Consider the following 12,901-nt stretch of genomic DNA (forward strand, 5'->3'; position numbering starts at 1 on the left):
GACTTGTCTGCACTACCGTCGCATCAAAGATGTCATCTGAAATAACATGTGTTGTAAGTGTGTATGTTGGAGATGTAATATCAGTGTGTACTGAAATAGTTGGAAATTCACTTCATTTAGAAGTGTGTCCACCCTAAGAGTAATAACAGTACGTTGTGTAAAACAGCTCTCTGGGCAAAAACTGTGTATCATTGGTTCAGATACCTATTCTCTATTTAAATGGGGTCTTAAGTCAATATAACAATGCAGTTTTTGTCCAGTGAAGCTGTGAAGTGCCCATGCGTGCTTTAGAAGAAACACAGTTTCAAAGTAGGCCTCTAGAATTTTTGTAGTAGTTCTATGAAGCGTCTGTTTATAGAATTTCTGTTGACCTACCAGATAAACAATTCGCCGGGTGGTTTGTAAGTAGCATGTCTTAATGAATTGTTCCCATGGGGGGGAGGGGTGGGAGATTTTTCTAGATCGCTTGATGTGGCCAAGCAAAACCCTTTCTTTTTTTCTAGTCTAAAGACAGTACTAACTGGAACTTGGTAGAGAATAGGACAGAAACGAAGCCACTATCATTGGTAGGTCCTTTTTGTGGAAACATCATTTGTTGTGTTACCGTTCCTTCGTCTCTAAAGCCGCATAACATGTAGGCTGTTTGATAGAAAAAATGCTGCTTATTTAACCTCATCAGACACATTCATTGTGTTTTCAAGCTTGTGCTCTTGGGCAGCAAGAGCTCTTTTTGTGTGCACCAGTTGTAGCTCCCAGGTTTGAATCCCCAGAGGGCCAACTCAGCAATTAACTTCTCCAAGGGAGACAAAGAGGATTTCTTGTCCACTTTTAACCCTTCGGAGGGGGATAAAATGAGTTCAGTTGAATTGGGTTTTTCTAGAATATCTAATTAAAAATTAAATTAAAGCACTATAAGCCAGCTTTATATTTGTAGTTTTAAATATAGACCCATCTGATTTTTATATCTTGAACAATTTTGTGGATCTGTCGGTATGGTTGACCGATGTATTCTGTGGCCGTTTACTGGGCTTTCAAATTCTTGCCCTTGGATTTCAGTAACTATTTAAAAGCTGCTGCATGCATGCTGCTAAAATAACTCTTAAGCTTTTTGCATAGATGAAGAAAATCTCTATGCCTGTATCACCAGTCTTGTTTTTTTTGTGTCCATTCATTCCATACAGTATCCAGCGTCTTCCCATCTGTATTTTGTAAGTGTAATTAAAATGCTTGTGCTTAGTAACTTCCCTTGCTTCAAAATACATTAAGATTCCATACACCCAGTATTATCGCTTTCTAGTATGTACTACAGCGGAGCTGCATCCAAGCAACCGGAAAATGTATAAAGTTGCTGTCAACTGAGAGTTGCACATGTCTGTGGGAATACAGCTACACTCTTTAGCTGTTAGATGACTTTCAGGTTCAAAAAGCCTTTGTTGATGACATGTCCTACTGGTCTCTTTCAGGCGTCCTCTGGCATAACAATCCCAAAACCACCTAAGCCGCCAGATAAGCCGTTGATGCCCTACATGAGGTACAGCAGAAAGGTAGGTGTAAAGTGATGGACCAAGTGTATAAACTAATCCATGTTGCCCGGGTAGGAATTTGTATGCTGCCAAACACTGACTAAACAGCTTCTAGGTACTGCTAGAGACCGTAACCCACACACTAGCCAAGCAGAGGACAAGGATCCTCTGTACAATTGGGGCCCATTAGACTTTCGGCTCCCTCCCCTTGACCAGTCCCGTACAGAGAGAGGACAGAGCACAGCTCCCCTGACTGCTCCTAAAAGTAATGCAGCTATATGTGCCGCCTTGTACCTACCAGTTTGTGTGCGGTATTTTCTGACAGACCCAACAGGAGCATGCTTTAGACAAGTGCATTTTAAGATGATGGTAAAGCTCCTTCTGTCTCTGTCCAGGTCTGGGACCAGGTGAAGGCATCCAACCCTGACCTGAAGCTGTGGGAGATTGGAAAGATCATTGGCGGGATGTGGCGAGACCTTACCGATGAGGAAAAGCAAGAGTACTTGAATGAATATGAAGCTGAAAAGGTACGGAGAGACCTTTCACTAGTTACGAAGATAATCTGCCATCTCCTTATCGTAGCCCAATGCCGACATTTATTCGGCATATCCCATTTAATTTTTTACCTTTTATATAGTGCAAACCTCGCCCCTACAGATTTAGACAAGAAAGTTATCTAAGCAGATCTTGCAATCTAAAAATTAAATCGGGTCCCATTTGTCCATTCACCCAAGGCAGCCTTCGAGTTCAAGAGATTATATGACCAGCTAAAAAACAAATGACACCCTGTAGGTAGTGGGGTTAAATATACAGTCTTCAGCATCAACACAAGCCCCTAAACCTAAGCAAATGTTATTTTATCACTTTAAAAGCATATTTCAAACTTGAGCCTTAAAATTGGTGAGACTGAGTCACAGCCAAGTAATTTATTTCTCGGGCTGAAGCTGTCTCGCACAACAGCAATACACTCTTTAATTTCCAAATCGCTATGTAATTGGTGCTCCAGCACTAAGCATCTTAAGGCAGTTCTGTATGCAGGACCTAAATTAATCCGTCATACAGAGAAAAGAATATGTATCAGTTAAAGAGTGATGTAAAAATGGAGTGGATTGCAGTGAGCTACTAGCTAGCAAATGTAGATACAGTCGAGAAGATTCTAAAACACTGATTGTGAGGTAATTATTATTTATTTTCCTGGTGATTTTTCTTTTTCTTTGAGATTACTCTTTGAAGTGTGAAGGTTGTCCTGATTACACAATAAAAACCGGGTGTATCTAACTTTTCATTATTTGATATGACCACATTATTCCATCTATATGTATGGTTTGACAGGGACTGCTCTTCACCCGCTAACGTATTTCAAATTGGTTATTGTTTATTATTGAGTGATGTGCTCTCACCTTTTCCAAATCCAATCCTGAAATTTAAAGTCTTGATATTCTCTGAGGTCCGTAGTCTGATATGCTCTGTTAGTCTGACATCTTAAGCTTTCTTCTGACCAATTAAAACCTCACACCACCTAGCAGGAAACTGTGATTTCTCATCCTAGTGTTGAGATTTCGGGCACCCATATAAATCGAAATGCCCCTAAATGTTTGCAGTGCTGTAAGATGTGCAAGGCTTCAGGTTTTAAATGTTTGGTTGTAATGAACATTCTATGTTTTATAGTTGTTGTTATGTTACCCTTGGAGGTATTGGTGGTCTGTGTTGAAATGAAATGATGGAAAAAATTAAAAATCATTGGTGTATTCATTGCAGAAAATCTGGGACTGTTCCAGTCAGTTTTTTGGGGCTGCAACATGTACGGCCTTGATAGCACGGATTTAACGCTATTTTCTTCTGTTTACACTTTCAGATTGAGTACAATGAATCAATGAAGACCTACCATAATTCTCCTGCTTATCTCGCCTATATCAATGCAAAAAGCAGAGCTGAGGCTGCACTGGAGGAAGAAAGTAGACAGAGGCAGTCTCGCATGGAGAAGGGCGAGCCGTACATGAGCATTCAACCCGCAGAAGACCCAGATGGTCAGTAAAATGTGTATTTCACATATTCGTATTGTGAAGGGTTCTAAATTAGCCGTCATCTTGAGGTTTGGCAATGAGGTAGAGCTGGAAACAAGTTTATTATTACAGTAGGGGTAGGGCAGGAACACATGTTCACAACACAGGGTTTTAGTGCACATCCATTTCAGTGTGGCATACTCATCTTGTTTTATATAATGCCCATTTTTCACTTTATTGGAACCATAGACATGTTTTCTGCATCAGTGGCTGAAGCAGATTAGTTAGGACTCCCAGTATTATGTTATTTTTTTTAAACATTTCCGTCAGTATTCATATTTATTTTCGTCATTATTTTTGTATACATTTGCATTTATTTTTGTTGAAAGTAAAGACGTTGCAGCTAGTATTTTTCCACATTTATTTAAATAGACAGTGCACACGGTTATAGGTTTAGCTATATGTTAATATACGCCAAATTAAGTAAACACAATAGTCATCTGAAAACTATGCCATTGTAATACAAGCACATGTACATTTCAATTTGAGGTCATTGAGGCTCTTGGTTTGTTAATGAAATGGAGACCACTGAAAACCCGTTCAATATTCGCTGAAACTGGAATGGCCGAAAAATTCAACAAAAAAATTATAGAGTGTTGGCTAATGTTGCCTCTGAGAATGCCAATATGTCCTTGCACTGATCTTTTTGTGGAATATTGTGCATCAAATATTTGTTGAATTCTTCGACAACATTCATTATGCCATCAGAAGCGCCGACCAACATGAATAAATCTTTGTAATCATTAAAATTCTGACTAAACTGCACTTTCTTGAATGGATCCAGGATTGAGACCCGTTTCCAGCAATTGCTGTATCTCATTTGCCCGGTTATGTTCCTAGCATCCCACTTGTTTTTCAGTGCATCTTTCAAAGTAATCAGCTTGTTTATAAGGAAATTAGCTTTTTTGTGTGGTAACATTTACAATAAAGTGGTGATCATTGGGTCTTGCGTATAGTCTTGCTCCAATGTCAAAGCCATGTCAACATCTATGGCTGAATATATGTGGTGACATGTGATTCTTTTGACTTCAGTATCTTCTGAAAGTTGTCGATACCAGTAAGAGTTTTAACAATTAAATACAACTTCACATAGAAAGATTGGTGGTTTGCACTATTGGGGCCAAGTAGTTTTCGTATGTGATCCAATTTGGATCCAGTGGCTTCTTCATTGTTTACAAAAGCAAGGAAGTAGTGCCATATTTCCAAAAATCTTACTGCTCCCTCATACCAACTGAACCATCGTATCACAACAACCGGTCTTGGATATGTCATTCTCCCGCCTACTTGTCCTTGAGAATAAACGCGTTAAGTTTCATGCATACTTCACTACTGCCCCAGCTTTTATTACAAAATCATACATGTCCCAGTTCTCAGGCAGAGACAGAGCATAGGGAACAACAGCATGTATAAGATGAAATGGATCTTTTACATGAATTAAATTAACCCTCTGAACAGCGTGCAAATCATTTACTGCATTTGTCATGTAAGATGCAGAATCAGAAAATATAGCAACATGTTCATGCCACGACTTACCCAACTTCTGAAGCACCTTGTTTACAATTTAGGCAATTTTAGCAGAATTACTCGTATACAGTGATGTCAACTAAGGCTGTCCGGCGACCCTTTTCTTCATCATCACTGTAATATGTGACCAATCTTACAGTGGCTGGGTCACCATGCACCTCTGTGGTTTCGTAAATTGTTAAAGAGATGGAGACAAGTGCTGCAGCCTGATGTATGTTTCCAAGCTGTGCTTCAAACACTTAAGGAAGATATTTCCCATTCATTTGGCTGGATTTGCACATTGCAGGGCACAGCTGCATAATCAGCTCTCCAATTAGACCATCAGTCTGGTGAAGTGGAGCACCACCTTCACACACAGCTTTCACAACCTTGTGCGGGATATCTGCAGCCTCCTCAATAATTTGGCGTGCACGAGTTGTACACTGTTCCATGGTCATTTGCTCTATACTTTACATTCTTTACGACTGGAGAAGAACGTCTCTCATAGGTTTTACTCCTCAGGTGAGCTTTATTATTATTGTTTTCATTGTCAACAGTTGTTCGACATGACTTGCTGGTGAACATTTTCATCTCTTTAAGGGCCACGGCTTCAATTTCTGCATACTCCTGTACGTAATCAACAATGTCCTTACGTTTGCGGCCCATGTCTATAAATGTAAGCGTTCAACAATTAAGCAGCCATTTGAGTGATGTTTAAAATACTGTATGTGACCAGGATGAAACATTCAGCTGTTATCAGCACTGTGGAATCGGATACAGACATGTAGAAATATTACCTCAAAGAAAATCAAATCTATTAATGTTTCTCATTAATTTTAGTTTGCAAATTTTTTGTTGTGAGTACTTTCTTTTGATCTTTTTTAGGCCTACGGCATGAATATATTGATCAAAACGATGAGTCCATAGATCCAACACTGGGTAGATGAATAATTCTGTATTTGGGCGGCAAAGTCGTTTTCCAGGCAGAACAACTCGCTTTGGAAATTTCTAAAAATATGTCCACGCCTTTCACAATAATTAGTTCTGTTTCTTGTGTTTAAAACGAGAGTGAAGCCAGCTAAAATGCCACAACATAGCTGGAGGTCTGTACTAGATGACTACTATACATGTGGTGACATTGATACTACGGGCGAGTAGGAATAAGCCTGGCCATGGTTAGCAGTTAGCACAAGCTGCATCAGTAAAGTAAGTGAAAGTCATCAGCATTACACGCAGCCTGGACAATTTCCATCAGCATCCTATTAATACCCTAAAAGGGCACTATTTTAAAACTTCATTGGGAGTCTTTTTGTTTTTACCTTCAAAACCCCAATCCCACAAACAGATTAATTTAAGGGAACGGGTAAAGGCTCATATAATTGCTATTTTATCTTCACTTTAAAACATTAAGTAAGCTGTAGATCTTTACATTCGTTTTTAGAAGATACACACACTTAAAAATTTACCAAACAAAATTGAAAACACTGGAAGTCGGAACATTGTATACAACTAGGCTTACGGCTAGAGCAGTCGACCTCTAAGCTGGGGAACCGGGTTTGATTCTCTGCAACAACGCTCAACATCCTGTGGTTCTGGGCAAAACACTTAGCATCCCAATGCCTAACAAAAATGATTGTGTCGATCTGTAAGAAAACTGGTGCTTATGTAACGCGCCCTGATACCCGATGTCTTGAGTCTAGTTTGCGATATATAAACCCCTCCCCCAAAAAAGTGTGCATTTACTTTACAGACACCAGGGGCATGCTAAGCAAGTGGGTATATTGTCTGTGAAATGACACAAACACAAGGGGCCCGCTGAGCAAGTAGGTATATTGTCAGGCAACGCGTGGTACCATTCTAGGAGGGGGTGATGATGAAGTGTCTCTTTTGGCAACGCACTTAAAATCTCCATTTTTAGGCATTGGCAAAGTGGGTTCTGGCCCAGGGCCCAGCCCTTCAGGCCCCACCTGCAGGGCAAGCTCTTCTACAGAGGCTTACCCTCGTGATCTTCACTAAGTCTTAACAGATTGCTACAAATAGCATTTTCTGTTGATTTCTTTTGAATGTGGGTAATATGTGAGAGACTGCTACAAACATTTGAAAGACAAATGTGTATGTTTCATGCAATATCCACAAAAAATCTTTTCTGTTGAATCAAAACAGGACCTCACAAATGCGAAATGAGAGTGGTGTCACAGAGATTACTTGCATTAATATTAGTGAGCTGCTGCTGTTCTACAATATTGAAAACCCTGTCACTAGCCATGATTATTAGATGTAAGCACATTAAGAATTTAGATGAGTGCACCTATGAACTTTAAGTGACCTGCCTAAAGACCGCGTGAAAGAGTGGTCTACTTTTGTGATAAGTTAGAGATATTGGATGCCTCGTTCTCCTTATTGTCCGTTCCATGCTCCTCCCTACAGCATGCTCTGTGGTACACGTCGACTATCCACAGCTGAGACAGTAACCAACCTCCTCTGAAGCAGCAAGCTCTCATTTCAGAAATAAATTAAAGAACCCTTGCGTTAGTCCTGCTGGGAGAGGCGCAACTAGAGGAAAACTTCGGGGGGGGGGGGGGGGGCTGAGTGAAAATTTCGGGGGGGGGGGGGGCTGAACCTTTAATCAGTAGGCAGAGTGGAGCTGCAGGGGCTCTTAGAAGGGGTGAAACAACTGCAAGACCTAATTCAAATGGTCTTTTAAAGACCTGTGAAACGTTCGGGTCCGGCTCTGTGTGTGCCCGGGATCTGTCTCATCCCGGGCTGCCACACACGACTGGGGGGGTGGGTGGGGGGGGGGGGGGGGGGCTGAAGCCCGGTGAGTCCAATGGGTGTTGCGCGCCTGCCTGCCTGCCGGGCTCTATTCCCCTCACATTTCTGAATCCTAAAATATCCAACACCACCCGTGTGAGTTGGCAGCTTTTGAGTCACATTTTTATAAACTAAGTCATTTGCCAATGCAAAACACATTTTCCTTAAGTTAGGCAGTCTCTCCTTTGAAGACATTGTCTCGCCAGAGACCCATAGTCACCGGCTCAGCTTCCCAGGAGAAAAGAGATGGCCACGCGCATCTTCAAGAATCGGATCGGGCCGCGCACGCGTGTGCACATCTCCTGTCTCCTGGGAAGCTCCAACACACACAGCCACACCTCCCCCTGCTTTCGCACACGCATGCGCACACACACACACAGACGCACCCACACACAGACAGACGCACACACACACACACGCGCAAACATCCCCCCCACACACACTCACCGGGCTCTTTCAGCGTGTTCCGTGTCCCTCTCTCCCTCGGCAGCCAGTGGGTCAGTCTCGGCATGGGAGCTCCGCAGCGCTGGTCTTCACCTGGGCCCCCTCCTGGGACCCGGGACTTCAGTTGCCGCACTTTGCATTGGCGCCAGGGCTCCCTCGCCATAACAAAGAGCGCATGCGCGGGAAGCCACCGCCCTCTGTCTCAGCCCAGGCTGCTTTCGGTTTCGCTGTCTTCCGTGTTCGCTGGCAGCATGTTCCTCCTGCCCAAGTCCCACACCGGACAAAAAGTGTGCATTCCTCATCTGCCAAGACTGCACTCTCTCTCCAATGCGGACAGATATCTGGGCTGCTGCGTGCTTGTTTGCAATTGTTTAGGTGCCGCTTTTGGACACACAGGGAGACTGGCATCTATGCGGCGATATCTTGTTTGAGAATGTTTGCTTAGCTGAAGCCTCCGTTTTTTGGGCATTCTTTCACAGTAGTAAACGCCCAGCCTTACCCTGAGTTCAACTTTGCTGAGGATTAAACTGGGATACATATGTCCAAGTTTATGGCCCGCTGTAAAGAGTGCTTGAGATCGGCGCCTTCGCCTCGCCGTGCGGAAGTGGCCGGTGAGGCAGCCCAGGCCACGGCTAGAAGTCTTGTTTGGAGCTCAAAGGGGTGTGTGGGGGAGGGGCACGGGCAGGTCTGCCTTTGCATGTGCTGGCTCTGAAGCTCCTTTCCCGGGAGTTGCACGTTTAGGTACGGGCTGAAGGGGTACTGGAAATGGAGCTACCGGTTTGGCAGAAACACCGCTGATTTAGGGAGATTGATAGCTACTGAAACTAAAGCGCACCTCGAGAACTATCCTCTCTGACACAGTCTCCGGGCTGCCAGCAGAGAAGAGCACTGCACATGCTCTCTTCCCCTCCAGGTACAACCAGATGATAAAGTTCAACAAAAGAAACGGTTCATATAACTTGGTGATCTCGGTCTGCAGATGAATAGGAATCACCATAAGCGAAAGAAGAGAAGCAGACATCCCCATCTGCGGGAACAGAAGAGATGTTTCCGTATGCAGGCACAGATACCTTTATATGCACAGAATGGACTCCAGATGCAGACACCAAAATCAGCAAAGGAGGTGCAACCATCGCAATCCTGCATAGACACACGGTCATATCTCCATATGCGGACATCTTTTTAAAAAAAAAATTTTTAATTCTTTTTATTGAAAAAACAAAGAAAAACAATAACAGGTGACTTACATCGCGGAATGAAAGGATGAGCAATATATATACAGGGCATAATGGATGGAGAACCATCAATAAAGCCTACTCACAACCTACATCGGGTAAGCAGGATAATCAAACAAATGCCAACCACCAATCCCACCTCCCCTGGAAACAGGATAAACAATGAGCAGCAGTCCCGAGTAAAAAGGAGAGAGGGGGGGTGGCGCAGCAGTAAAAAGGTTACGAGACTACAGCCGCATCCCGAATACAATAGCGAATGACGCAACAGTTGGCTGATTTATGCTAATAATACCTCCATCAGAGCCCATCCACCCAAAACAGAAATTTGCGCCTCAATAAGACCACCGATATCAGGATTCGAAAGGATTTCAAACATAAAAACTACAAACACTAACTAGACGAACACCCCTCCCCCCACACTGCACCCCTGCATATGGCTTGGGCCTGTCCGAACTAGCAGTGTGCCTGTCGCCCCATCTAACTAGGTACTAAAAGTAGAAAAAGTGGAGGAGGACACCTCAGTAGGGGCCCCCTGTCCCCCCCTCGCCAGAACCAAGAATCCCCCAGGATAAAACCCACAATTATTAGAGCGATATAAAATGAAACAGGGGAAACAGTAAACACCACCGACCTCCCGTAAATACAATGGTAGCGATCCCACTTCAGCAAGTCAACAGTGCCAAGCCCCAACAATCAGTCTCATCCTTGACCCTTCCGATCAGTCGTGCAAGCCGCTTCCAGACGGACTGTCGCCTCCGCAGGACAGTCAAAATGCCAAAACAGTTCAGTAAAGTTCCCTCCGAGGTGAGGCAACGTTTTAAAATCACTGGGAACTCCGACATCGACGATGTCCCTCACCGCAATGAGCTCCCAATGTCGCTGTCTCTGCGATCGTAATAAAGATGTCGGAGAGGGGAAAAACGCTGTTACATCCCGTAGACAGTTCCCTCCAAGAGTATCCGGAAATGAAGCACCGATTAATCCACACACAGTAGGCCATAATGGTGGGCTTGACAATCCGTAGAGAGCACCCAGTTCACGATCGTCGGCCATCACACTGCCATGAAGCTCCGACACCCCTTGTGGCACAGGGCCCACTGCTGTTACAAGGACCTCCGTGGGTGGAATAGGCCGATCAGGATATTGCACCGGATCAGGGTCCAGTCCCTCATGCCAATGTCCGTATGTGACCGCTATCATTTTCTGGACAATGAACTCCACATGGGAATGTAGTGCCCCGATCGCTACCAGTACGGTCCGCATCGACGGTTCTGACTCAGTCCGTCCCACCACATTTCGTTCCGAGTCGACCATAATCGTGTCCCCCAGGGGCACCAGACTTCCCCGGGGGAACTGGTAAAGTTGACGTACTGTCACGGAGGGAGACTCTGGGCGTACCAAGGCCACAATCCACGCTCCACTACCGCGAGCGAAGACCCCGACTCAGGGAAACCGGCGACAGCAAACAGGGTCTCCGGGTCAGGAACCTCCACCCACAGCCACAATCGTGCCTCGTCAACCCTCCGTCGATGTTTAGGCCAGAGCAACAACCGCCGTCAAAATCGGGCTTAGAAAGTTCTCCACATCCAAGGACCGGACCCTGTCGTTCACCCACGGCCGATGTTATTCAACTGGAACCCGGGTGGGCCAGTACTAGAGTCCCCGGCTCACAAGCTGGTGTAGGCCCCAAACTGAAACTCGACATAACTCCGTCCACCAAGCTGGTAAAAGTCCCGGGATCGCTCCAAAGTACCTCACAGCAGTTCACACGCCCGGAGGCAGGGTGTAAATTCAGGATTAATAGCAGGATCATCTGGCGAGGGATGGAGGTCGGCGGAGCCGAGAGCCTAAGCGGCCATCTTGGTTGCTAGCGTAGCTCCTCCCTATGCGGACATCTTTGTTTACAGGCAGATAAGAGTAGACCAATCCATGTGCAGACAAGGAAGCACAGGGGAGAGCTTAATCTGCAATGAGCAAACATTATTTGCAAGAGAAGAGCAGGCACATCAACCTACAGACACAGAGTGGAAGACAGTTCTGCATGCTGACATACAGAGGGAACACAGACATCCTAGTGCAGGCACAGACTAACAGACATCACCACCTGCAAGCGAAGAAGAGCAGACATCTCAATGGGCAGACAGGGGGGAGAGACAGCTGCCTCTGCAAGCACGGACGTGCAAACCTTTCCGCCAGCAGACACGAAGTAAAAGTGTTCTGGATGCTGACATACAGAGGGAGCCGAGAAATCTTAATGCTGGAACAGACATCACCGTCTCGAACATGACCAGACATCTCAATGGCAGACGTTGCGTAGCGGGAAGACATCTCCCTCTGCAAGAAGACGTGCAGGCGTCTCCACCTGCAGACACAGAGTGGAAGACAGTTCTGCATATTGAGAAAAGAGATAAATCTTAGTGCAGGCACAGACGAACATACATCACAATCTTAAACAAGCCCAGACATCTCAATGGCAGACATAGCGGTCAGACATCTCCCTCTGCAAGCAGAGACGTACATACTTCTCCACCCGCAGACACAGAGTGGAAGAAAGTTCTGCATGCTGACATACAGAGGGAGCAGGTAAATCTTTGTGCAGGCACAGACTAACAGACCTCACCATCTCGAACAAGTGCAGACATCTCAACGTGCAGACAAAGGGCACGCAGGGATCACAATCTGAAAGAGAATTGGCATCTCCAGCTGCAGGCAAAGAGGTGCAGACATCTCCCTCTGCATAACCAGAGAAGGTTCGTAAATCTCAACACAAAAGCCGAGGCCGTGGACTGCGGCAGTTTGGAGCACTGCTGGAAGGTCGGAAAGTTGCAGGGGATGCTTGGATGTGACGTGCACAGCAAGTGTATTTACCTTTAACCCTAAAACATGCCACAAAATTACACTCTACTGAATACAACATACACTCCCCATAATGCCACTCAGTGCCACATAATTACACGCCACATAATTACACTCTTCTCAATGCAACGTAAATACACTCCACATAACACCACTCAGTGCCATATAATTACACACCTCATACTTACACTCTACTCAATGCAACATACATACACTTTATATATCTGTCTATCTATCGCCCTCACTCTATCGCATCACCACAGCATCACTCAGCACCACCACAGCATCACTCAGGGGCACCACAACATCACTGTGTGCTACCACAGCATCACTGAACGCCACAGCATCACTCGTCGCCACCACAACATCACTCGGCGCCACCACAGCATCAATCTGTGCAACCATTCAACAACAACTAGTTCAAATATGTTCTCTCAATGTTTCAAGCTTTATTACAAATGTCACA

At 44.7% G+C, this 12,901-nt stretch overlaps 1 protein-coding gene across 8 annotated transcripts in view; it reads left to right on the plus strand.

Moving 5' to 3' along the window:
- SMARCE1 (SWI/SNF related BAF chromatin remodeling complex subunit E1) overlaps window positions 1-12,901 on the plus strand; it is a 186,582-nt gene that overhangs the window by 20,282 nt on the left and 153,399 nt on the right. For 2 of the 8 annotated variants that reach the window (XM_086924214.1, XM_086924215.1), the window contains exons 5-8: window positions 504-566; window positions 1,464-1,544; window positions 1,919-2,050; window positions 3,379-3,550. In XM_086924214.1, coding sequence (XP_086780340.1) covers window positions 504-566; window positions 1,464-1,544; window positions 1,919-2,050; window positions 3,379-3,550 — 448 coding nt within the window. The remainder of the gene's footprint in view (window positions 1-503; window positions 567-1,463; window positions 1,545-1,918; window positions 2,051-3,378; window positions 3,551-12,901) is intronic. The other 6 variants (XM_086924217.1, XM_086924218.1, XM_086924219.1 and 3 more) reach the window with 3 other exon arrangements.

Source organism: Lissotriton vulgaris, chromosome 5, assembly GCF_964263255.1.
Source record: "Lissotriton vulgaris chromosome 5, aLisVul1.2, whole genome shotgun sequence".
In the NCBI taxonomy this organism is placed as follows: Eukaryota; Metazoa; Chordata; class Amphibia; order Caudata; family Salamandridae; genus Lissotriton; species Lissotriton vulgaris.